The sequence below is a fragment of the Caretta caretta genome, chromosome 1 (genome assembly GCF_965140235.1).
Source record: "Caretta caretta isolate rCarCar2 chromosome 1, rCarCar1.hap1, whole genome shotgun sequence".
NCBI classification, from domain to species: domain Eukaryota; kingdom Metazoa; phylum Chordata; order Testudines; family Cheloniidae; genus Caretta; species Caretta caretta.
The window spans coordinates 287,017,378-287,041,675 of NC_134206.1; the positions used below are offsets into that span (position 1 = coordinate 287,017,378).

Below are 24,298 nucleotides of genomic sequence, written 5' to 3' on the forward strand. Positions count from 1 at the left end.
GTTTTCTAACCCTAACAATTAATGGAGTAATACATTTTCATGTCTGAGTCTAATTTTTAAAAATTGGCCCATCTCTATGCAATTGCAAATCTGTTTTGCTCTCTTAAAAGACATTTTAATTCTGTTTGCATTTGTTTTGAAGATGGCATTTCAACTATTCATTCTATGCTTGCTTTGTAAAAACAAGTTAAGTATATGACAGCATACTTTTGGTTTAGTATCCTACTCTTTTACTTTGTGCAGAGGCTACCATAAATGTATGCATTCTGTTCTCCCAGGGAAGACAGCCTGAACATGTCCTGTTAACAGATCCTTTATTGTGCTAGTCACATATGCCAGAGGATGATTCAGGTGGGTTGAAGGCTTCTAAACTAATGTGAAGAACAAATGTTGGTATGGAAAAATATTCTGTGCTTATATATGTAAACATTATGCCTATGCTACCATATATTAACTTCAGTTTTCTCCTCTTAAAAGGACACTCGTCAACTTGAATTTTTTTTAAAAATGAAAATATTCTAGTTTTGGATGGAGCACGTTTCTTAAAAGTCTTTTAAAATATTTATAAGGGTTTTTCTGTTCCTTTGCTGATATTTATAAGGACCTTTTCAGCAAGGGAGAAACTGATTAAGGTCATGATCCTGCACAGGCTTAGGTATATGTTTAATTTTCTGCACTGTGATTAGTCCTGTTGAGGCCAATCGTCTCAGTGTGGTAAGTTAAAGACATGCATATGTCTTTGCAGGATCAGGGCCTGATTATACAGCAAAAACAATGAAACTGACTACACACAAATTGCTGTTGAATGCAAAGTAAACAAAGGAAAAGGGAGTTCCCTCTTACCCCCCCAACACCTTTCAGTTATAGTAATCTAAGGCAGTGGTTCTCAAACTAGGGCCACCGCTTGTTCAGGGAAAGCCCCTGGCGGGCGTGGCCGGTTTGTTTGCCTGCTGCGTCTGCAGGTTTGGGCGATTGTGGCTCCCACTGGCTGCGGTTCGCTGCTCCAGGCCAATGGGGGCTGCGGGAAGTGGCGCGAGCCGAGGGATGTGCTGGCCGCCCTTCTGCAGCCCCCACTGGCCTGGAGCGGTGAACCGCGGCCAGTTGGAGCCGCGATCGGCCGAACCTGCAGACGCGGCAGGTAAACAAACTGGCCCGGCCCGCCAGGGGCTTTCCCTGAACAAGTGGCGCCTCTAGTTTGAGAACCACTGATCTAAGGTAATACTTCTAACTATAAAAGCCATACAATTTTCAGACAGAAATTTTTAAGCATTTTTTCAATGTTTATCTATTTAAATATCACAGTTGCATGAAATTTTGGGTTTTAAGTTTTTTTTTTTAATGTTTATCTATTTAAATTTTCATAGTTTCAGGAAATTATGGGAATCTTAGACAATAATTATTTAATGACAGCCTCTAATAAGTTCGCAAGCAACATTTTTCTTACTTTGCCTTTCTGTAAATTTTGATTATCAATGGAAATATTTTTTTTCAGTTGCATGGCGAAATTGATTTTTCCTGACACTTACTGATAAAAATTGAATCCTTCCAAGCTTATTTATAGGTTAGTATGAGCCATACATTGACCACAATCAATATGCAAAATTCTCATTGTCATCAGTGCAAGCTCTGTAATTGGGCCTTAATGTTCTAGAAATGAATTTTATAGTCCATTAGCTGAATGTAATTTTTCTGGTGCTCAAATAATGTGTTATAATTAGTGCTATTTCACTGTTGGCCAAAAGAACTAATACCAAATACATTCATAGTGATGTAATACTTAAAGTGCTGTTTTCCAATTCACAAAGAAGTAGACAGATTGATTACTTTTGTTAGAGATTAAGCTTACTCTGTGGTATACTTGCATGATAAAATAACATATTGGTTTATTAGTATAAAAATTACACCCCCACATAGCCTAGGAACAGACTGCTTCAAATTTCAGTCAAATACATATGCCTGGTAGAGAACTAAACTAAAGAGATGTACATAATAAAGACGCATATCTGCAGTCCTTACTCATGTATATCTCCCTTTCACTTCAGTGGGATATCTGCTTGAGTAATGAATCCAAGATTGGACCATTCTAAAGGAAACTACCATAGAAGAGATAATAAATGCAAATCAAGTCTCAAATCTGTCCTGGATGTCCCTTCTTTTGATGTTTTTAAGGAGTATCATGAGTTGTTTTATGCTTTCCTAAAAATGTATGATATAAAATATGTTTGTCTCCTTCCTTCATGTAAGGGAAATCCTGATTGACATGTAGATTGCGGGTTCTCTGGGGAAGAGACTGTCATCTTTTTACATGTCTGTAGATTAGCTAGCACAATGCTACCAGTGGTACTATACAACTGCTAGTTAATCATAAGTGGATTGTTCCAATATCACAAATCACTTAGTTCAGCCCTTACACTCCTGCATTAACATGGTGTTATCACCGTTACTGAAACATACAGCACTTGAAGATTAGGTAGCTGATCACAAGCTACTGTGGGAAGAGAGGTGACCTGTGCTCCTGTAAGTGTCCTGTAAAAGTAAACAATACAAAGATTATTTTATTTTATTTAAATCTTACAAAATAAATGCTTAGCATAAGGATAGATCCTTAAAACAAGTCAAGATCTAAAAAATATTATTGGGTTGAGTGGGGTATTTGTCTAACACTTACAAACTTTCCAGACTTGTAGTTCCAGTCAAATCAGGAAACTCAGTTATTTGTGAAGCACCATTTAAAGTCCTAAAGTTAAAGACACAGTATCATTATTGAAAGGAAAGTACAGGACAATCTTAGAAGTGCAATGGTTATTCAGAGACAAAGAGGTTTTAAAGAAGTAAAACATACAGGGTTCTGAGTTCTGGTAAGTGTTGAAAAGCTGACTGTCCCACAAGCTGGATAGGGTTGTCATAGAAATGACTGCAAAAAGAGGAAAAACAGGCATTTTAATATGCAAGATAATACTCTGACTAATTATAAATAGGCAAAGCACACTACACATGTGGTGGTGAGATCCATGTGATAAATTGTATATTTCCTTTAGCTTTGAACATCTCATTTTCATTCTGCCCATTCTTGATGTCCGTTTTCATCAAGACTATGCTCCAACTACCTTCTAGCAGCCACCATTGTCTTAGTTTTAAAACAAAAGTGTGTCCTTCTTTATCCCAAATGTAGCATTTGCCTCACAAATTTACACTGGCATGAGGTTATGGACCATTGATAGATTCCTAGAAAAGGGAATTTCATAGAATCATAGAAATGCAGGGCTGGAAGGGACCTCAAGATGCCATCTAGTCCTTCTCCCATGCTGAGGTAGGACCAAGTATATCGAGACCAGGGGTGGGCAAACTTTTTGGCCCAAGGGCCACATCTGGGTATGGAAATTATATGGCGGGCCATGAATGCTCATAAAATTGGGGGTTGGGGTGTGGCAGGGGGTGAGTGCTCTGGCTGGGGGCGTGGGCTCTGGGATGGGGTTGGGGATGAGGGATTGGGGGTGCAGGAGGGTGTTCCAGGCTGGGACCGATGGGTTAGGAGAGCAGGAGGGGGATCAGGGCTGGGGCAGGGGGCTGGGATGCAGAGGTGCAGGCTCCCGGCGGCGCTTATCCCAGAACCAGCCACATGTCCCCCCTTCGGCTCCTAAACGGAGGCGTGGCCAGGCAATGCGTGCAGCCCCATCACTTGAGGTGGAGGCAGTGTGCGGAGCCCCCTGGCTGCCCCTACGCATAGGAGCCGGAGCGGGGACAGGCCGCTGCTTCCAGGAGTTGGCAAGCCCCCGACCCTGCTCCCCGGCGGGAGCTCAAGGGCCAGTTTAAAATAGCTGGGGGGCCAGATGCAGCCCCCAGGCCGTAGTTTGCCCATCCCTGATCTAGACCATTCCCGACAGGCGTATGTCTAACCTGTTCTTAAAAACATGCAATGATAAGATCTATAGGTGCTGGAACTAGGGGTGCTGCTGCACCCCCTGGTTTGAAGTTGTTTCCATCATATACAAAGTTTACAGTTTGGTTCAATGACTCTCAGCATCCCACTGTACAAATTGTTCCAGCACTCCTAACAGGGACTCAGCAATCTCCCTTGGTAACCTGTTACAGGACTTAAGTATCCTTACAGTTAGACAGTTTTTCCCAATATCTAACCTAAATCTCCTTTGCTGCATATTAAGCCCATTACTTCTTGTCCTACCTTCAGTGGACTTGGAGAACAATTGATCATCGTCCTCTGTAAAACAACCCTTAACACATTTGAAGACTGTTGTCAGGTTCCCCCTCTCTCTTCTTTTCTCAAGACTAAACATGCCCAGTTTTTTTAACCTGTCCTCATAGGTCAGGGTTTCCAAACTTTTTATCATGTTTGTTACTCCCGTCTGGACTCTCTCCAATTTGTCTACATCTTTCTTAAGGTGCTAAGCCCAAAACTGGATACAGTACTCCAACTGAGGCCTCACCAATACCGACTACAGCAGAACAATTACCCACCGTCTTATGTACAAAACTCCTGGTACTACACCCCAGAATGATAGCAGCCTTTTTTGCAGCTGCATCACACTGGGGCTTATATTAAATATGTGATCCACTATAACCTCCAGATCCTCTTCAGCAGTACTACCTCCTAGCCAGTTCCCCATTTTATTCCCCATTTTGTAGTTGTGCACTTGATTTTTCCTTCCTAACTGTACTACTTTGCACTTGCCTTTGCTGAATTTCATCTTGTTGATTTCAGACCAATTCTCCAGTTTATCAAGGTCTTTTTGAATTCTGATCCTGTGCCCCCAGGTGCTTGCACTCCCCCCCAGCTTGGTGTCATCCACACATTTTGTAAATTGGAGAATTGGTAACTATACGGATAGGTAAGCTCTGGAAAAGGCTTCCAAGGAAGGCTGTGGAATCCCTTTCATTGGGGGTTTTTCAGAACAGGTTGTACAAACACTTGTCAGGCTTGCTCTATGGTCCTGCCTCAGGGGAAGGGACTAGAGTTGATGACTTCAAGGTCCCTTCCAGCCCTACATTTCTATGATTCTATGACATTAGAGGTTTTACAAATATACAGATGATAGTTTTACTTTCTTTTGTGATCTGTGCCGTTGGACTCCTGATGCTAAGGGAGCCTGACTCTGCAAGTGGAGATATGATAGACCAATAGCCGGTCTTCTCTGGTAGGGCAATGAATAGGTTTCCATATCTTTCAATTTCAGAAGTTATGAACTGAAAGAATAACATTCACCCTCTTCTTGTGTTTGATCTGTGATGGATGGCTCATAGCTTATACATCTGAACACAGCTAATATGACCTTCAACTATTCCAGATATATTTCATTTTTTAAAAATGTACAAATGATCTCAAAAGCTCTGTCCAATAACTTACAAACAAAAGGCATCTCTTAACAATGAGGAAGAAGGAAGTGTTTCTAGTAACAGTGACTTAAATGAGCTTCGGGGCAAATGCAGATAGGTTTTTTTTCTAGCTTGGTTTTGGAAATGATGTAGGACAAGCACAGGGTGAGACTTCCTATAAATAAGGAAGTGTTTTTGTAAACAAATACAGAGATCCGGGACTTAAAAAGACAGACTACAGGGCTTTGTGACACTTTTCTGGTACTCTGAGCTGTCAGACTGAGAGGATTCTTTCTGCAATACTATAATCAGTATTCTTCTGGTCCTGATAGCAGAGCTTTCCTTAGTATCCATCAAGGTGAGTAGCTATTTTACTTTTTATTTCACAATTTCTTCTCACTCTTTCTACAGTTGCTAATAAAATCAGTTTTTATTTATTTATCTTGGGTCTCCAGTAACTCCACAGAAGCTTGTCCTATAGTCCGTCACAGTTCATTAACAAAATATAGTGCAAATAATCCCTAACCAAAGTCCCCACACATAGTCCATATCAACCCCTTGTTCTCACCATACCCCTGTGTCTTCCATTACAGCTAAGCGCCTTATCTGTCTTCTTCCATCCCTCTGCCAGGAACAGCCATCCCAGCCCTTCTTTCAGGGCAGCAGCACTGCTCATCCCACCAAGAATTTGCATGGCCTCTCTGCTGTGAATATCCTGGCCAGGGGACTACCCCTCACTCCCCTGGGCTCTCTCATTCCCCCCCGCCCTTTCCTTCAGGTTCAGTGCTCCAGCGATGAGACATCAGCGGGTAAGCCCCTCTGCTGCTCCCATTTCCTTCAGCATCCCCTGGCCCTTGGCTCCAGCTTAGAGCCAGCAGACATCCTCCTCTTCTGCCCCTCCTGCCTTCAGTCCTCCAGCCCCTCAGCGATGCTAGCCAACAAATCCCTCTTGCTGCTGCTTCAGCTTTCTCCCAGGAAACATCTTCTGTCTCTGGCAGTTCTCATCTCCTGCCGTTCCCGACTGACTGACACACAAGGTCTCTTCTAACCAGGCCTCTTATAGTGCCCAGATGCTGCCCGACCCTCCTAACTGGCCAGCTGGAAACACCTGTACTGGAACAGGAGACCTGATCCCAGTTTCTGTTATAAGAAATAGCAGCCTGAGTAAAAGGTCAAGAACTATGGAAAATTATGATCTCTCTCTCCAAGTAATGTGTGAGTATTAAGAGAACTGAATGACCTGAAAGGTGACCTAGTCCACTCACATTATGCTCCTATACATTATACATGTAAAATAAGAATGACAGAAGAGTTAGAAAACCACACAGAAATATTATATTTAATTCCACATTTGATATAAAAATACCAAAGTAAACTGCTGCCACTTACATTGTTATAAGTGACGGATTGCCCACAAATGCGTGCTCAGGTATTGATTTGATGTTATTACTATGAAATCCCCTGGAAAAAAACAATATTTTATACAGTAACAAAAAGTGTGAATGTAAGACCTGTGATACATTACGTAGAACTATTACAATTAATCAAAAACCTCTGTAGCTGCAAGCAACGGTGTCTTCAGCTTTCTAGTCAATGTGGACATCACAATTAGTTGGATTAAGACTGAAAATGGAAAACATTTTTTTCCAATACTTGTCCCGTACCATCCCTGTTTCTGGGATGATTTAGATTTATGTGAATTTAAAGTATATATGAATTTACAAGTTGTGTCATGACATACCATGCATTGAACCTCCCACACTCCTTTCTTTATTTAAGTATTTTAAGTATTAGAAGAATAAACTGTACAATGTACTTACTGCCTTCTAGGAAGGAGACAAATTCTTTGTCTCATAATTAATTACTACATTGTTCTCATGTGAGTAACTCTGCCATTGTTAAAAGCAAAGGAAACTAAGGTTTCAAAATGAACAATGATGATTTGTGCGAGAAACTTTTGTTAGTTCAATCATGAACTATGAAAAAGGTTTCTCAGATTAAATTAAAACATTTAGAAAGCCTTGAATTGTTCACGGATGCAAGCACCGTCAATCATTACTTGTACCAATACCAGATGATCAGTTTCACTGAACTAATGGTCTTGCCTGTGTAACTGGGCTAGAAAATCAAGGCTCTGAATTTATACTCCTTTCTATATACTACGTACAATCAAAAATATGTGCCTATACACAGTTGGGCTCTAAACAACAAAACAAAAGACTATTTAATTCAAAACCAATATACAGATTGGCTGAGTGGCCTAGACTCTACCAAGCAGGATTCCCCAGATCAATCCTTTGCTCCCTGCATAGCAGAAGTAGCTGAGGAAATGGCATTACTAGCTCCCAGGGAAAATACTAGTCCCTCATCAATATACAGGTATACTTGTGTCATTACCTTAACTCGCAGAGAGAACTACAAGGCAACTTTTGAAGCCCCAGTCCTGCAAACACTTAGGTAAGGGCTTAACTTTTCTCCTGTGAGTGGTCCCTTTGATGTCAATGGGGCTACTCATGTGCTTAAGGTTAAGCATGTGCATAAGTGTTTGCAGGATTGAGGCCTCATTGTTTGATCCTGTGAGGTGCTGAGCACCTTCTATGAGGTACTGAGTACCCTCAGCTCCCATTTCAATCAATGGGAGTTGAGGGTACTCAATAACCCCTCGGGGATGCTCTATCCTATACACTGCTGAGCTCTTGGGTCCCAATCCAGCAAAGCACTCAAACACATGCTTAAAGTGTATCAGAGCCTTGGTGCTGTACAATTTCATGCTCCAAACAGGCAGAGACTGAATTTAGGGGACTAAAAGGGGGAGACATTGGCTGAAGCCACACAGTCTGATATTAGGAGATCTGATGCTAAAGAGGCCAAAAATCTGAAGCAAAAAGATGCTACACAACACACATACAGTAGAACCTGCCAAGAGCAACCACTCATGGGAGTTAGCAAAAGTGGTCTCTTAGCAGAGGTGGTCTCTATTTAAAGGTTTGCACACCAGATAGTGGCGGTGTTCCGTGGCCTCTGTAAGTAGGCACTTGTGACAGGTGGACTCAGAGGTGGTCATTAAGGCAGATTTTACTGAAGTTTGTTTCAAATACTTTCTAAGAAATTTACCATTTCAACTTTTCGATGTACATTTTTATGCCCAGAGAATAATATATTAAAGGGACACCTTGATCATAAAAACTGTTCCCCAGACTCACAGGGCCAGCCAGGATTTGTTCAATGCACATCTGGGTATCACCGTTGTGGCTACCCCATCGTAAGGTCAGCAGATGCCACCTCCTCAGAGCTATTGTATTTTATGTCAAGGGGCCATTATGGCAGCTGGGAATAAGGTAGATTAGTAGCTCATGGCCACAATGCCTTCTCTCTGGCCATGCTCCCTATGCCAGAACTGGAATGTTGACATAGGAGCTCCAGTGCTGACCCTACATTGCCTGGGGATTCTGAAGGATTTTCCAAGCGCAGACTGCGTAGACTGTCGGTCCTTCATCAGTTGAGACTGAGCCGGTCACAACACGTCTTCCAATCTTCTCTCGCTCTGGCCATCCTTCGCCATGCTTGTCCATATCTCTTTGTTAGGAAATCATCCCACCTCTTTGGAGGCCGACCGCGTGGCCATTTCTGTTCTTGCGGATACCACTCGGATATAGCTGCGATCCATCTGTTGTCGCTGAGTCAGGCCACATGTCCTGCCCACCGCATTTTGCTGACCCTGCTTTCAACAACATCTCGCACTCCAGGCTGCTGCCTAATTATTTTGTTGGGGATGTGATCGCGGAGCGAAATGCCCAAAAATGTTCGTTCCACCGCCCTCTGTTTGACAGACAGTTGATGTTCTTCAATCTTTGTCAGCGACCATGTTTCGTTGCCATATAACATCGCTGGAAGCACGGTTGAGTTACAAACATTCGCACGAGTTGTTTTGCTGATCTTTCCTTGGAGGATGTCCTTGATGTTATTGAATGCGCACCATCCAGCTTTTTTTCTGCGCGACAGTTTGCCTTTCTGATCGTGGCGCATATTGACTTCCTGGCCCAAATAAACATATTTATCAACCTCTTGGATCTGCTCTCCTCCAAGAGTTATTTGGGTTCTTGGCAGAACATCTGATCTCATGTATTTCCTTTTCAACTGGTTCATTTTTAATCCAACTTGACTACTTTTCGCGTTCAGTTCTTTAAGCATTCTCTCAAGCTGGGCTGTATTTTCGGCTATCAGCACTATATCATCTGCAAACCTGAGATAGTTTAGCCACTCGCCATTGATATTAACCCCACCTTTCAAGTCTGCTCATCAGAAAACCAATTCAAGACAGGCTGTGAATTATTTTGGTGAAGCTGTATCTCATTGTTTCACACCTTTCTCAATGGGGATTTGGAGGGGAGTATTGAACAGCGATATGTCTGTGCTGCAGCCAGAGTTTGCTTCCTTTAGTAATGTGATATATTTTGCGCTGATGCCTTGTTCTGAAAGAGCTTTAAGAACGGTGTTAGTCTCTACACTGTCAAACACCTTCTCGTAGTCCACGAAGGCAATGCACAAAGGGAACTTATATTCCCTTGAACGCTCTAGTAGTTGGTTTAGAATGAAGATGTGGTCTATCGTGCTGTAATTCCTTCGAAAGCTGGCCTGCTCTCTAGGTTGCTGTTCATCCAGGTTTCGTGAAGTCGATTTGTTATTATTTTAGTGAACAATTTATAGTTATGCGAAAGCAAGCAGATCGGATGATAGTTCTTTAGATTTTCTTGGTCGCCTTTCTCATGCAGCAACGTGGTATTGGACTCTTTCCAACTGGACGGTATCTTCTGGATTTCCAGGTTGCAGCTGAACCTTTGGGCAAGAGCTTTCCAAAGTTCCTGACCTCCCGCCTTAAGCACTTCTGCTGTCAAACTGTCCTTGCCTGGAGCCTTCCTGTCTTTCATTTGATGGACTGCGTGACGGACTTTGCTGATGAGAACTGAGCGTATGTGTTCATCGGTTTGTTGAAGTAATGGCATTGGGATGTCTATACGGGATACAAACAGCTGGGTATAGATATCCCTGCAGATTGCCTCCATCTCTGTTCGATCAGTTATTGATTCTCCATACCTGTTCTTCAAAGCCGATAATGATGACCTGTACAACGCCAATTCTCGTTTGCATTTTTTGAGACTTTTACGATCTTCAGCAGCCTTTAGGAGCTTTTCGGTTTGAAATTTCTCAAAGTCTTCCTTCAACGTCATTCGTATGAGCTTGCAGAGAATGGAGTATTCAAGCCTGTCACTGCCATTCTTTTCATTTTCCTCCTCTTCTCCAATAAAGTCTTTGTATTCTCCGAGATTCTTCTGCAAGCATCTTGTTAAATTGACTTTATATCTGCTTTGTATGGCAACAGCAGCACGAAGCACTCTAAGGGTATGTCTACACTGCAATTAGACACCTGTGGCTGGCCTGTGCCAGCTGACTTGGGCGAAGTGATTGGGCACAGGGGCTGTTCCATTGTGGTGTACATGTTAGGGCTCAGGCTGGAGTCTGGGCTCTAGGACCCTGCGAGGTGGAAGGGTCCTAGAATACAGGCTCCAGCCGGAGCCAGAATGTCTACACCGCAGTTAAACAGCCCCTTAGCCCATGCCCTGTGAGCCTCAATCAGCTGGCACATGCAAGCTGAGGGTTTTTAATTGCAGTGTAGACATACCCTTAATGGTCCAGTGGATCTGTGATCATCTATGTTTTAAAAAATGCCTGCTGGTGCTATCTTTAACACCATAGATTATTCAAACAAAGAATTTAAGAAATCTAACTGACTGGTAACTTTCTAGCTGTTTGCTTATTTTGCAATTCAGCTAGCTTGCACAATTAATCTAGGCTGGTCAGTTTCACCTTTGATTTTAGTCTGCTTTACAAACCATGTCTATGCTTCCAGAAATTTTCTGGTTTACAGCACTGCACGTGAATACTTACACTGAAAAAACCCTGTTTAAAATAAGGTTAAAAATGACCCCCCTATTTCCCCAAAATGCCTATGAGTGAACAGGAATTCTTGCTTCTTTTTCCTAGCCCAGGCATTGTGCCTTTTCAAAAAAGTTTCACATTTGAAGCTGAAACAAAACTGATAATGTCCTTTTATTATTACGATATACTGCATTTCAAGGATAAAGTTCCAGAAAAGAATACTCTCTCAAAAATTCTTTTCAGTACAAAAGAGCATTTGTAACAAGTAAAAGTTATCAAAGTTAAATGTTCTAAATGAAATGCTGAAAATTTCCTTTTATATATGTTGGCATGTTTGCTAACTTTTCCAGGATATAGAAAGTTTTAAAGAGCACTGATAGAAATCATCACCTTTTCCCAAATAAATAAAAACATTGTCCAAGGCATCCTCTCTATATGGTAGAATTCAATACTTACAGTTCTTTTAAGTTTGTGAGTGTCCTGATAGCAGTGGGGAACTCATCCAGACTGTTGTAATTTAAATCTCTGCATAAAATAGATCACATAATTTAGGTTATACACTGTTTAAGGGATGATATAGAATTTGTTGGGATTTGTAAGGAAGTATCATCTTTCATGCATTAAATAAAGAAATAGGTCCAAAGGCTAGGGAATCCTCAAAACGTGACGTTTTCTAATAAACGCCACCCAATGCAGATCATCAGTTTTATTTTTGATCACAGTGCTATTTTTAATTAAGTATTACCAATTTGGAAATGAGAAAATATGGACATTTACAAATGCTAATAAGCCACCTGCTATTTTGTGATCTCCCCTCCCCACCACTCATTTGTAAGCATGAAAGGAAAATCTATCCTTACCTATGGACAATTTTGCAACTTTTACATAGAAATATTTTGGGAATTTTTCATCTTAAAACTGATTTTTTAAATAAATGCCTGTGCTTTGTACAGTGAATTGAATCTTACATGGTTCATATGTCACATTATTGAGGTTCAGTTTGCCTCTTTTCTATAAACGCCCATGTTTATCATGTTTTAATTTTCTTTTCTGACCTGTTTCTTGGCACAGTATGTGAGAATAAGAAAGATAAATATTCAGGAATAGCAAAGGAGAAATATCAATGGAAAAACAGTTATTGGGTGAAATCCCAGCCCCAATGAAGTTAATGGGAAAACTTCTATTGATTTCAATGGGCCGAGGATTTCACCTATTCTGAGGTTTTAAGATTGCAGTAAGGTTGACAATATCAATACGGAGTAAAGGAGAAAGAACAACTCCTCACCACACACAAGTCGTAAAAATAACATTTTATTTAGGTTAGCGACCTGGTATTCCATTTTAAGAACGGCTAGTTAGTGAGACATTTCCTCATTCCAGCACGTTCACTAGCCACCTGCTAATTCCTGGCCTGAGAAACCCATATACATAATCTGAGAGAAGAATTTGGCCTAAGTGTGCAGTTGAAACTAAATAGAAGAAAGGTCTGTTTTGTTAAACTTTGCAGCTTCATGGAGCACCTTAGAAGCTTCTGCTTCATAGAGAATATATTTTTCACAATTTAAATAAGAGATAATTTGACTAAATTAAATAGAAACAATGATTCACATTGGACTTCAACAAAATATCATCATCCTTCATAACACAGGCAGGAAACTGCTGTCAGTAGTCAACAGGGCTTTTTTTCCTGTTTGTAAATCTCTTCAGGTCCTATGCTTTGATTACACAGATAATGAGAATTTGTAATTTGGTTTGGCCCTCTAGCTGAGCTGGACTTGCCTAGACTGAGAAGAGAAGGATAACCCTGTGACTAGGGTGACCAGATAGCAAAAATTGGGACGGGGGTGGGGGGGTAATAGGAGCCCATATAACCCCCCACCCCCCAAATATCGGGACTGTCCCTATAAAATCAGGACATCTGGTCACCCTACCTGTGACACCCAATGCAGCCAGGTGATTGGCTATCTTGATGCTAGATTCCAAAACAGCCTCCCCACTGATGGTAATGCCAACCAGTGCAATAATAAACATGACTGTGGCAGGTACCATATTCTCCAAGTTCTCCTCCCTCCTTTCCAGGGTCAAGGTTGTCATCTATATCTTCTTCCCTTTCACACCAGCTATCCAGGGCTGGGAGAATAACTACAATAACTGCTCCCCACCCCCATTTCAGGACAGTTGCCTACTGTTGTGTATGTCTCATTAAAGAACAATCACATTTTCCCTCTTCTGCTCTGTTTTTTTATTGAGGGACTTTCTCTCTATGCACAGGGTAAAAGTGAAAGCTGTAACATTGCAGGGTGCTCTTGACAACGGAAGACTCAAGTTCTAGTAGAGAGGATTAGTTTAGGTATTCAAAATTAAAACCCCGGATCCTAGGGCAACTGGAAAGTGAGCGCTGCATAGTTTTGTGGATTAGAAAGCAAACCAACCACTAGGTTCTGATGATGTTTGTATGACATTTGGTTTATTCACTCTCTGCCTGTGGCACATAAAAGTTTAATCTCCTATAGGCTGGAATGCTTTGGTCCAATTTCAGTTGTTGGGTTTAGTGTACTGGTGCTATGCGCTGGTGGTGGCTTGTGATATACACCAGGTCAGATTAGATGATCTATTGGTTCCTTCTGACCTGAAACTCTATGACTTGTGCATCAGCACCAAAGCCGTTGGGCCTCTTTAAGTGCCTTGGTTGGGTAAAGTTGGTTATGATCTGTGGAGAGGATTCACTTGGTTGTGCTATAGGACAGGGAGGGGAATAGATATGCAAGGATTATTGTCCCTCAGGCACTAGTGGGTCAGGGCTCCAATACCAAACAGAGGTGGTGATATCTTTCTTTGTGTATGTATGGAGCAAATTACTTTCCTTTAAACTTTGGAGTTGTTTTCCTGTTTAGTCTTCTTTTCTCAGAATTCTTTTTTTTTATGCTATTCAGTGAAGCCTTACTTTTACTGTGTTCACCTCCTGCACTTGACTGAACTATTGCAGGTGCTAAGGTGACTTTATCCCTTTGCCACAGAAACTTTTCAAGCAAATCCTTTAAAGATTAACAATTGGAGCAATTTTTTACAAAGAAGAACATGTTTGTAATTGATGCTACCTGGAGCTTTTCCTTTGTTCAATAGGTCAAAGTATCTGACTGATTCTGCAACCACACTATGTGGCAAGATGCAATCTGCGAATTTAAAAGCTATTTGGTTACAATGAATTTTTCCTTAACCTCTACGTCAATTAGCTTTGCTGACTAAAGATAAACAGACAAATAAATAGCACTATCAAAGCAAGAATAACTATCCCTGAATAGTCATTTGTCATTTTGTGCTTGGTACAGTTTTAAAATGTCATTAAATAATTTATTAATATATGCTGCCTACAAAAAAAGCAGTGTAGTTTTATAGTTGAGAAATAGGATCATTCTACACAATCACTGTGTATTGCAGTCATTGTAAACAATCATCCACAGTCTGTAGCAATTAAGCAAGCCAAAAAGCATGTTTGGCTTTTAGCAATTAAGCAAGCCAAAAAAGCATGTTTGGTATTTTTATTCTTTCAGAATATTAATGAAAACACTGAAAAAAAAAGGGGGGGAAACAAATAAGAGGTCAACTCACAAAGTCTCTAGGCTGTGGAGCCCATCAAAGCATTTCTTTCCCAGGGAGTAGATTCTATTGTTATGGAGATGTCTGCAGGGGAACATTAAGAGCACAGTCAGGAAAGCACATTGCACACAGTGGAGTTAAGCAAAACATGTTGATGGTTAAACCAAAAGAAATTCATTTCCAGGCATGTACTGATTATATGCAAGTCATGCTTTTTGCAAGAGCATGTATAGGAGGGCATTTCCCCCACCTCTACCTCCCACCTCTCATCCACCCACCCAGGCTTTGATTTGGTTCCACAGAAAGGTTTTGTTTTTAAACTGCAGAGATTGTGATTCTTTCATTTAATGTATTGTTTTCTTTCTTTATATTTATTTTTAAAGTGTCTATCCTGACATTCTAATTTTAGACATGAGGGGATTTCCTATTAAGTGTTCTGAAACTTTAAAAATAGGGTCACTGGTGATTTAAAAATATATATTTAAATTAGATAGAAGGACTTAAAAAGTGTTGTGTTGGGGTTTTTTTGTTGTGTATGGGGAGTGGGCAGGATAGGAAGCAGGGAAGTGACAAAATGTACATGAGGCCTGAGGAAGTGTAGCAAGAAACTTGATCAAAAATCAGAATTTCAGTGTGAGTTAGTAAATATAACTGACCTCACTGATGCTATAACTTGACTTCCTCCCTGTTAAACTAGAATAATCAACAATTAATTTCCAATGGTATGTTATGTAATTTATAGGATTTTCAGTTTGACATTTTAGTAGTGATTGGCTGGAAACAAACGTGCAGATCTGAAAGTTTGGGAGATTCAAAATTTGGCTTAGAATTTTGCTGCTTATGCCTATTTCTAAATTTTTAGATCTTAATAGAGAAATTGCTCTGTGTAGCTTATTAACATGGATGTTAACTTGGTGTAATTTCAATGCCTTTTTTTTTTTAAGAGAACGCTTTTCCAGCTGACTTCTCTCTCATATTTTACCTTTCTCACTCCTCCCTCATGGTATGAGAGAAACTGAGGGAGTTGCACATAAAAGAAGAGAAGGTCTGTGAATGTGAGAGTCAGATACTATTCTCATCCATGTCTTTGCTTTACACAAAAGTATTTTAGTTATCAGAAGCTCTCGATAAATTTTTCAGAACCTACAAAAACTGTATTCAGCTATTTATTAACTGACTCTAAAAGATAGAGATTCTGATGTTGTACCAAAAAATGTCCCATCCCCCCCCCCCAACCGCCCAGGAACAAACCTCAATCATTTTGATCCCAAATACTATATTGACCTTTTAGGCTATAGCAGTATGAAGAATTTGCCCCAAAACTCAAATTAGTTTTGCATCTTTAATGACCACAGGTCCAATCCTGCTCCCATTGAAGCCAATGTGAGTTCTCCCACTGACTTAAGATTTGCAGAACTGGAGATAGGGTAGCAAAACATGTGGACAGAACCACACTAAGTGATTTGGAGAGACTGGAACAATGGGTGCTGCAGATAGTTAGGGATGATTAAAATATGAATAACTCTATAAAGTCTTATACCCAGAAACAGGAGATAAACAGCAGATGCAAAATGAGGGGACCTAGCCAAGCAGCAGCACCTACTGCATCAAGTGAAGCTTATTTTCATCTTGTCTTCTTAATTGTCCTAATGTTACTGAAGTTTCAGCAGGGAAGGTGGGGAGACGAGACTGGGAGAAGAGCTGGGGCATGAAAGGATCTCTACCTTAACAAGTGGTTGACAACATGATGAAAAATAATTGAGGGATCTGGAAGCTCAGCCAAAGGATACATACCCATTCTTCTAAAGGTTAAAATCTCATACTGAAACTCAATCTGTACCTACACAGGCAGAGAGCAAAGACTGTCCACAAGGTGGTAGATGGAATTCCTTCTGCTTAACCTATATGGCTTGTACCTTATACAACTGTATTGCTCACATTCTGCACTTGCTAGAGGTGATGGATCAGCTTTTATGGTTGTGACACTCTGCACTCCATATTTATCATAGTGGTAAGATGATATGATATGATTATGACATAATAATGATGCACCTTGTTCAAAATGTGTCATGTGAGGTGTCAATGGAAAATTATAGTTTACTGAATATGATTACCTTATTTGTATGAATGTATCATTTTTGTATTTGGAGTTATGAATATTGACTGTATCTGTATTTCAAATCTGCTTGCACCTGGGTAACACCCACAAAACTTTACATACAATCTAGCAAGCACTTTATGAATGGCCTATTCAAGTTGAATAGCCCATCGAAAAAGACAATGGGACATGGAAAAGGCTTATCCTCATCTGGGGATGCTTCTGTCAGCCTATGGATAATGGCTGCCATGACTCATTGGCGCATGCAAGAACTTGTGACTAGATCACAAGATACTGAACTCCATTTTGGTATCTGTATTTTTCCACAAACTGGGCTGGGAACTTGGCTTGGAACAAAATGGTTCCCGCCATATAGAATAAGCTATAAAAGGGGAAAATGACATCAGCAGGGAGCTTCACTCCTCACACAGCTGAACACCTGGAAACACAGACTGAACTGGGGGAAGTGTTGTTCCCAGGCGGGAAAGAAGGAATCCTGTCTTTGCATGGAAGCTTGATGAACTGTTTGTACTATCTAACAGGGTGAGACATTGCTTGATTCAAATCCTAACTAGTGTATAACACTTAGCTTGCATTTTTGTTTAATTTCTTAGGTAATCTACTTTGATCTTATGCTCAATACTTATAATCGGTTAAAAACTACCTTTCTGTATTTAATAAATCTGTTTTATATTTTTACCTAAAACAGTGTGGTTTCCTTGAAGTGTGTGGGGAATCCACTCAGGAACAGAGGCTGGGACATTGTCTTCTCCACATTGATGGGGGGCGGACTGGATAATAAATTTATACTGGTCAGACTTTTGACCAGGGAAAGATGGTACAGCTCTGGGGTCCTAATCTGTGGAGCTGGAGGGTGAGGGAGTTCACTGGAGTTGTTCCATTGTCATTTTATGAGTGGGCTGAGGAGAAACCTTCATGTAACTGCAAAAAGAAAAGGAGGACTTGTGGCACCTTAGAGACTAACAAATTTATTTGAGCATAAACTTTTGTGAGCTACAGCTCACTTCATCGGATGCATCCGATGAAGTGAGCTGTAGATCACGAAAGCTCATGCTCAAATAAATTTGTTAGTCTCTAAGGTGCCACAAGTCCTCCTTTTCTTCATGTAACTGCAGCTGGGTGTGTCAGTGTGAGTACAAGTCCTGGAGAGGACTGTAGCTTGTCACAGCATCATGGGGTGAGAGGGAACCCAGGCTGGTGGGACAGAGGGCTCAGTGATACCCCAGTTCCAGGTTGCACCCTGCCGGGGGGGGGGGGGAGACAAGGGGAGGTTGGGAAGAAACCCATCACAATGGTAGCCTATAATACAGTGCACTGAAATAATTCAGTCATACTGTCCTAAAGGCTTGCACCATGGCTATCAGATCAGCATGTTAGAGTATGTTAAAATATATTTAACATCTTACGTGCAATGGTTTTGTGCTGCCTACAAACCACAAATGTCTTTAATAATGACCATGTTTCAGTATATCCTGAAATAATTCCTGCATAATTTTTCTAATAATAGAGCAGAAGTTTTTTCAGTTTGGGATAGTTCCAGAAGATCTGAAGATGATTCCTCAGAAACTGGAATTCCTTCCAGGAGTTTCTGTGAATTTTGCATCTGTTTTGTTTAGTAATACTGATAGGTGAACATATCTACTGTTATGTAGATATCTACACACACTGTCTGTGAAGGGAACTTTCTCAGCTCGTATTTGTTAGCATTCTATCCTTCTAATCCTTTATGAGATTTTAGTTAATTTCCTTTTCCTACCCTAGCCTCATGTTGTCAATATTGCCCTATAGTCTTAAGTAAAAATATGTACATATTTAAACAGCCTTCCAGTACTATGATTTTATAAATAATATCTAAGATACAAAAGTCCATTTTTTTCAACTTATCTCTTCACTGACATTCTGAAGAGAAGTTTATTTGCCATTAATTCTCTGCATCATTATAAATAAACATATCTGCAAGTCAAATCTTTACATTATGTGGAGTAGAAAGGTCACTTAATAAGGTTGCAAAAGTTATAGCTTTAAACACAGTGCAAGAATAAAGGGCAAACTTGGTTTATGGCCCAAAAAGATCAATTTAATGCTAAAATTATAACATAAAACAGTAGCCCATATTAACCAACCGCAAGGTTTACAGATCATTTCACATTTTTGGGTAGTCTACTTTTAAACTATCTCTTACAAAGCTTAATTTAGACATTGCATCTTGAAATAATTTATTACAAAGAGGCCAAGGTCTAGCAAAAATTGTTTTTAAAAAAAAAACTATAAAACTTACAGAACTACCAAACTGGAGAGGTTTCCAAAAGCATAGTCTGGTATGTGATATATTTTGTTCAATGCTAGTGTCATTGCCTGAAGTGCTGGTAAACTCCTAAAAGCATGCACAGGAATTTCTGTCAAAGAGTTGTCATCCAGCCACAAGTGTCTAAGAGAGATCAAGCCACTGAAGCAGTTGGGTGGCACATAGTTGATGTGGTTGGCATCCAGACGTCTAAAAAAACAGAAATTTAGAACATTGACTTTGAGAAAAATGTAATGAATCAACACAACAGACCTAAAAGGATATTGTCAAGTACAGTGTGCTCCAAAGGGGAGGGTTGGGGGAAGGGTCATCAAGCACCCTGTTGGTGCTCTGGAGATACCCACATTTTCTTCTACTTTACATTCTGATCCTTGAGGCCCCACACCATGGTCAACATTCTTCTAGTCAGTATCTAAACCAGACTCACTTTGGAGCCATCAGTGTGACTGTTTTACGGACTGAGGGGGTAACTTTTGAATGGCGCAGGGCACTCCTCCATGGGCTGAGCAATGAGTTTATTTCCCCTTCTGAGCTCTCAGTCACCTTAAGGGATTAAAAACTTGGTAAGAAATTCACTCAGAGACTCTCTCATTATTTTTATGTCTCTGGGTCATGGGATTGCTTCTGTGTAACTGAAAGAAGCGTTTGGCTCTCCATAGTTTTCAGCACCATCTTAGAAGCCTGAAAAGAAAATTTATTTCTGACTAATTGTATCTATTACATTTTGTGAAATATTGGTTGTTCCTGTGTTTCTAATGAAGGCTGCAGTTAATGTATCATTTGCGGGGCAGCGACGATTTCTTTTTATTTTGCATCAGCATTACCAATGAGCTGGTTTCATCTGTAGGAAAAACTAAAGCCGTTTGGTTGCTGCAGAACCAACACAGTGAGAACAACTGCACAATAGACTATTTGTTTTTCTCTAGATTCTACGGGCCACATTGTGATCTCACACTGGTGTAAATCAGAAATAATCAATGCAGTTTCAAGGGCATAACCAGCTCTGAGATAAGAATCAGGCTCTATATGATCAATGGTTTAAAATTATTTTTATTTTGTGCCCCTGGTAGAGTACAATTGAAAGAACACATCAATTTTCTGAAATGTCGGGGAACATATATATGACCTATATGCTTATCATAACTCGTCTATGCTTCTACTTATTTCTAATCTGCTTTAATGACTTTGCACACTTGTTTGCACTACAAAAGTAAGTAATTAGCACTTTTGTTCAGGCTGCCAGTTTACAGGATGTTATTAAAAGGAAGCAGTAGTGAATTTTCAAAAGCATGTTTGAAAACATTACAGAACAAACAGATGCACCCGGAGCGTAAGGAGGTAATCCTTCGCAACCTGAACTGGGTCCATTTGAGAGAGGGGGAATGAATACTCTATGTGGCAGGCATACTAATCTCTTTATTTAAAGCTGCTTCCTCATTTACAGTCATGTAAAATGTCGGGTCCATTCTGTCTCCTAGTCCACACCACTTCTACCTACTGCATGAGAAACAATAATGAATTCTAAGGCTCCGTGCCAGACTGGCAAATAACTGAGACAAGGTCAGTTGGAACAAATTTATAAAGTTCAGTGTCAAAGCCCTTGTACAATTAAATTTTCACTACAATAACTGACACGGCAAGCAGCAGAGACCGAGCTTCCAAAATAACTCAAGGGTCTGTCAACAATGGGTGAGGCTGGAAATGTTTAGAAATACCCATGCTGTACCTCCCCCACTTCCCAGGCAACAACATACTTTGCCTGTGTTTTCAAATAAGGTATAATTTGAGTGAATAGATGGCATTTCTTTGTGTTTGGTTAGAAGTAAATTTCTTGTCTGTGTGATGTCTGTATGTAAACTAAGGAGTTATAGTTGCACTAGTTTGACAGTTACACTGATTAAAGAATGGAGGCTTTATTCAATTTAAATGTGTTACTGTATTACAATTAACATCTTGTCTCATGTGGGGTCTCAGCCTGTAGCCCCTATTCACGCCCCTATTGACTCCAAAGAGGCTACACACAGAAGGGTTGCAGGATAGGGCAAATTGTTTCAGATACAGAAGTTGTTAGGTATAGTCAGTTGTTTTAGACGATACAGAAACTATGGCTGAAATCCTGGCACTGAAGTTAATGGCAATATGATCAGGATTTCATCCGCCACATATCTAACAGAAAATTTAGAAATTGAGTGAGCTGAAAGTGTAAATTCCCAAATTTAAATGGTATTGTCCCCTGTATGTGTGTGTATGCAGTCTTATTTAATTGTGATTCAAAGCTAGGTGAATTATTGTTTCAATATAATTTTATGGCAAAGCAAGAAGCTAGTATGGCTTATACTATAGAGTATGTAATGTAGTTGCAGGACTTACAAGTGCTCTTAAAATGTATGACCAACAAATGTTTCTTTGTTATCTAATCTTTTTTCAAAAAAAAATTCCTGAGTACCATTTTGCGACTTGCAGATAATAAAACATTTCATTAGTGGTTATGTTTCCTGGCATAATACAAATAATCTATACTGATGTATAAAACATTGAGCAAAATCATAGTTTTCAGCCAATTTTTTTTACTCATGTTGATCAAAGTTTTGGCACTTTCAAAACTAAACCATTAACTCATAAACATGACCTTACTTATAATTTAAAATATATAGTTAACATGTGGGCAGTTTAAAAGTTCTATTATATTCCAAAGAAAGCCAATTTAGAGAATCAAAAATATTTGATCTCCTCTATTAGGCAGCTATAAAATGACATCCAGCATGATATTTGTCATGAGCCCACTTAAAATGTCCAAAGTGAATGCTTAAATTATGCAGAATGTAGTCCACTGTAATTGTTTGACCATGTATACTCTGATCATATGTTTTGTAGCTCATGTAAAGATATTACTCATGCAGAATTCTAAAAGTGGATAAAGTAAAAGGGCTGACTCTCATATTTAAGAATAAAACACTAATTCCTTCCATAACTGCTACTAGTATTCTGGACTATAGTCAGCGTATACAGGATCTGGGCTTAGGCATAGTTTGACTGCTGTATTTTGGAGGGGAAGCTCCAGTCAGGCCAATGGGGTCATGCATGGAGAGGGGGGGAATTCCGTACCTGCCCAAGGACTGCTGTTGGGGCAGGGAGGCAATGCCTCCCTGGTCCCCTCAAACTATGCCCAAGGATATGGGACAAGTTTATAGTGGTGCTGGACCACCACTATAGTTAAGGTTGTGTCACAACTTCTGTTTAAAGGTTCACCTTTCTAAGTCCTCTAAAATAAACATGCTTAGTTGGATTCCTTTGAAATTTGGTATGCCTCAGAAGAATGCAATTGAGGGGTAATGACCCAAATTTGGAGTCATTTCAGCAAGGGGTTGTGGAGATACAAGCCCCCCACAAAGTAGCCATTTTTCAAAAAGTTTCTGGGTGGTTTTTATTTTGTTTTGTTTTTGAACAGAGCTAGAGCTCACACTATTGACGTGATGTGGATCAAAATGGTCTAATTCTGTCAAATTTTACCCAAGATAATGCATGGGACCCATAAATATTTGGGGGACTGAAATTGAGAACAGCATTTAAGAAAATGTACAGTTTTTACAATGCACATGTGCCAATATAGACAAATGGCTAGAGCAGTGTTTCTCAAACTTGGGTCCGCGGATCCCTGGGGGTCCACAAGTCCCACTGATTAACTCATTGAAAATGGTATCTAAGAACACATTCACTTCTTCACTTGCATAGATGTAGGGTCTGGAAGGATCACCATCCACCCGAGGAGGTTGCTCTGCAGTGAGAGAGAGAGAGAGAGAGAGAGAGAGAGAGAGAGAGAGAGAGAGAGAGAGAGAGTGTGTGTGAAAGAGAGAGAGAGAGAGAGAAATCTGTATTTTATTAGCCTGTGGGGGAAGTAAGTGGCTACTTCTGGATCTCAGGGAAGATTAATAGTGGTATTTCCAAAGACATACAGCATGGAGGTTTGGAATTGACAGTACACATGCCTTGATCACGGAGGGAAAATAAATATTTGTGATGTCAGGATTGCCAATGTGTGGACTGTGGGTGATTCTTGGATCACGAGGTTGCAGAAGTTTGTGGGAGAACAAGGGGCAAACCATGACATGGGGATTGCTGACTACAGACTGATTTGGGTGGAGATAGGTGGCCTGTGTTGGCATCTGGTTTTGTCCACTCTGCTACATCTAACCAGGGACTTAAGAGGCTGTGATCTGCCAGTCATTATCGAGATTCACTTGGACGGAACTGATCTGGGCCTTAGGCCTTGTCATAAATATAAAGGGAAGGGTAAACCCCTTTGAAATCCCTCCTGGCCAGGGGAAAGCTCCTCTCACCTGTAAAGGGTTAAGAAGCTAAAGGTAACCTCGCTGGCACCTGACCAAAATGACCAATGAGGAGACAAGATACTTTCAAAAGCTGGGAGGAGGGAGAGAAACAAAGGGTCTGTGTGTCTGTCTATATGCTGGTCTTTACCGGGGATAGACCAGGAATGGAGTCTTAGAACTTTTAGTAAGTAATCTAGCTAGGTATGTGTTAGGTTATGATTTCTTTAAATGGCTGAGAAAAGAATTGTGCTGAATAGAATAACTATTTCTGTCTGTGTATCTTTTTTGTAACTTAAGGTTTTGCCTAGAGGGGTTCTCTATGTTTTTGAATCTAATTACCCTGCAAGATATCTACCATCCTGATTTTACAGGGGGGATTTCTTTATTTCTATTTACTTCTATTTTTATTAAAAGTCTTCTTGTAAGAAAACTGAATGCTTTTTCATTGTTCTCAGATCCAAGGATTTGGGTCTGTGGTCACCTATGCAAATTGGTGAGGCTTTGTATCCAACATTTCCCAGGAAAGGGGGGGTGCAAGTGTTGGGAGGATTGTTCATTGTTCTTAAGATCCAAGGGTCTGGGTCTGTAGTCACCTAGGCAAATTGGTGAGGCTTTTTACCAAACCTTGTCCAGGAAGTGGGGTGCAAGGTTTTGGGAAGTATTTTGGGGGGAAAGACGCGT

General features: G+C 40.3%; 1 protein-coding gene across 2 annotated transcripts in view; it reads right to left on the reverse strand.

The window, feature by feature from the left end:
• LGR5 (leucine rich repeat containing G protein-coupled receptor 5) overlaps window positions 1-24,298 on the reverse strand; it is a 127,988-nt gene that overhangs the window by 17,267 nt on the left and 86,423 nt on the right. For both annotated transcript variants that reach the window (XM_048835781.2, XM_048835782.2), the window contains exons 5-11: window positions 19,263-19,478; window positions 14,878-14,949; window positions 11,725-11,793; window positions 6,721-6,792; window positions 2,843-2,914; window positions 2,669-2,737; window positions 2,455-2,526 (exon numbers count right to left, since the gene is read on the reverse strand). In XM_048835781.2, coding sequence (XP_048691738.1) covers window positions 2,455-2,526; window positions 2,669-2,737; window positions 2,843-2,914; window positions 6,721-6,792; window positions 11,725-11,793; window positions 14,878-14,949; window positions 19,263-19,478 — 642 coding nt within the window. The remainder of the gene's footprint in view (window positions 1-2,454; window positions 2,527-2,668; window positions 2,738-2,842; window positions 2,915-6,720; window positions 6,793-11,724; window positions 11,794-14,877; window positions 14,950-19,262; window positions 19,479-24,298) is intronic.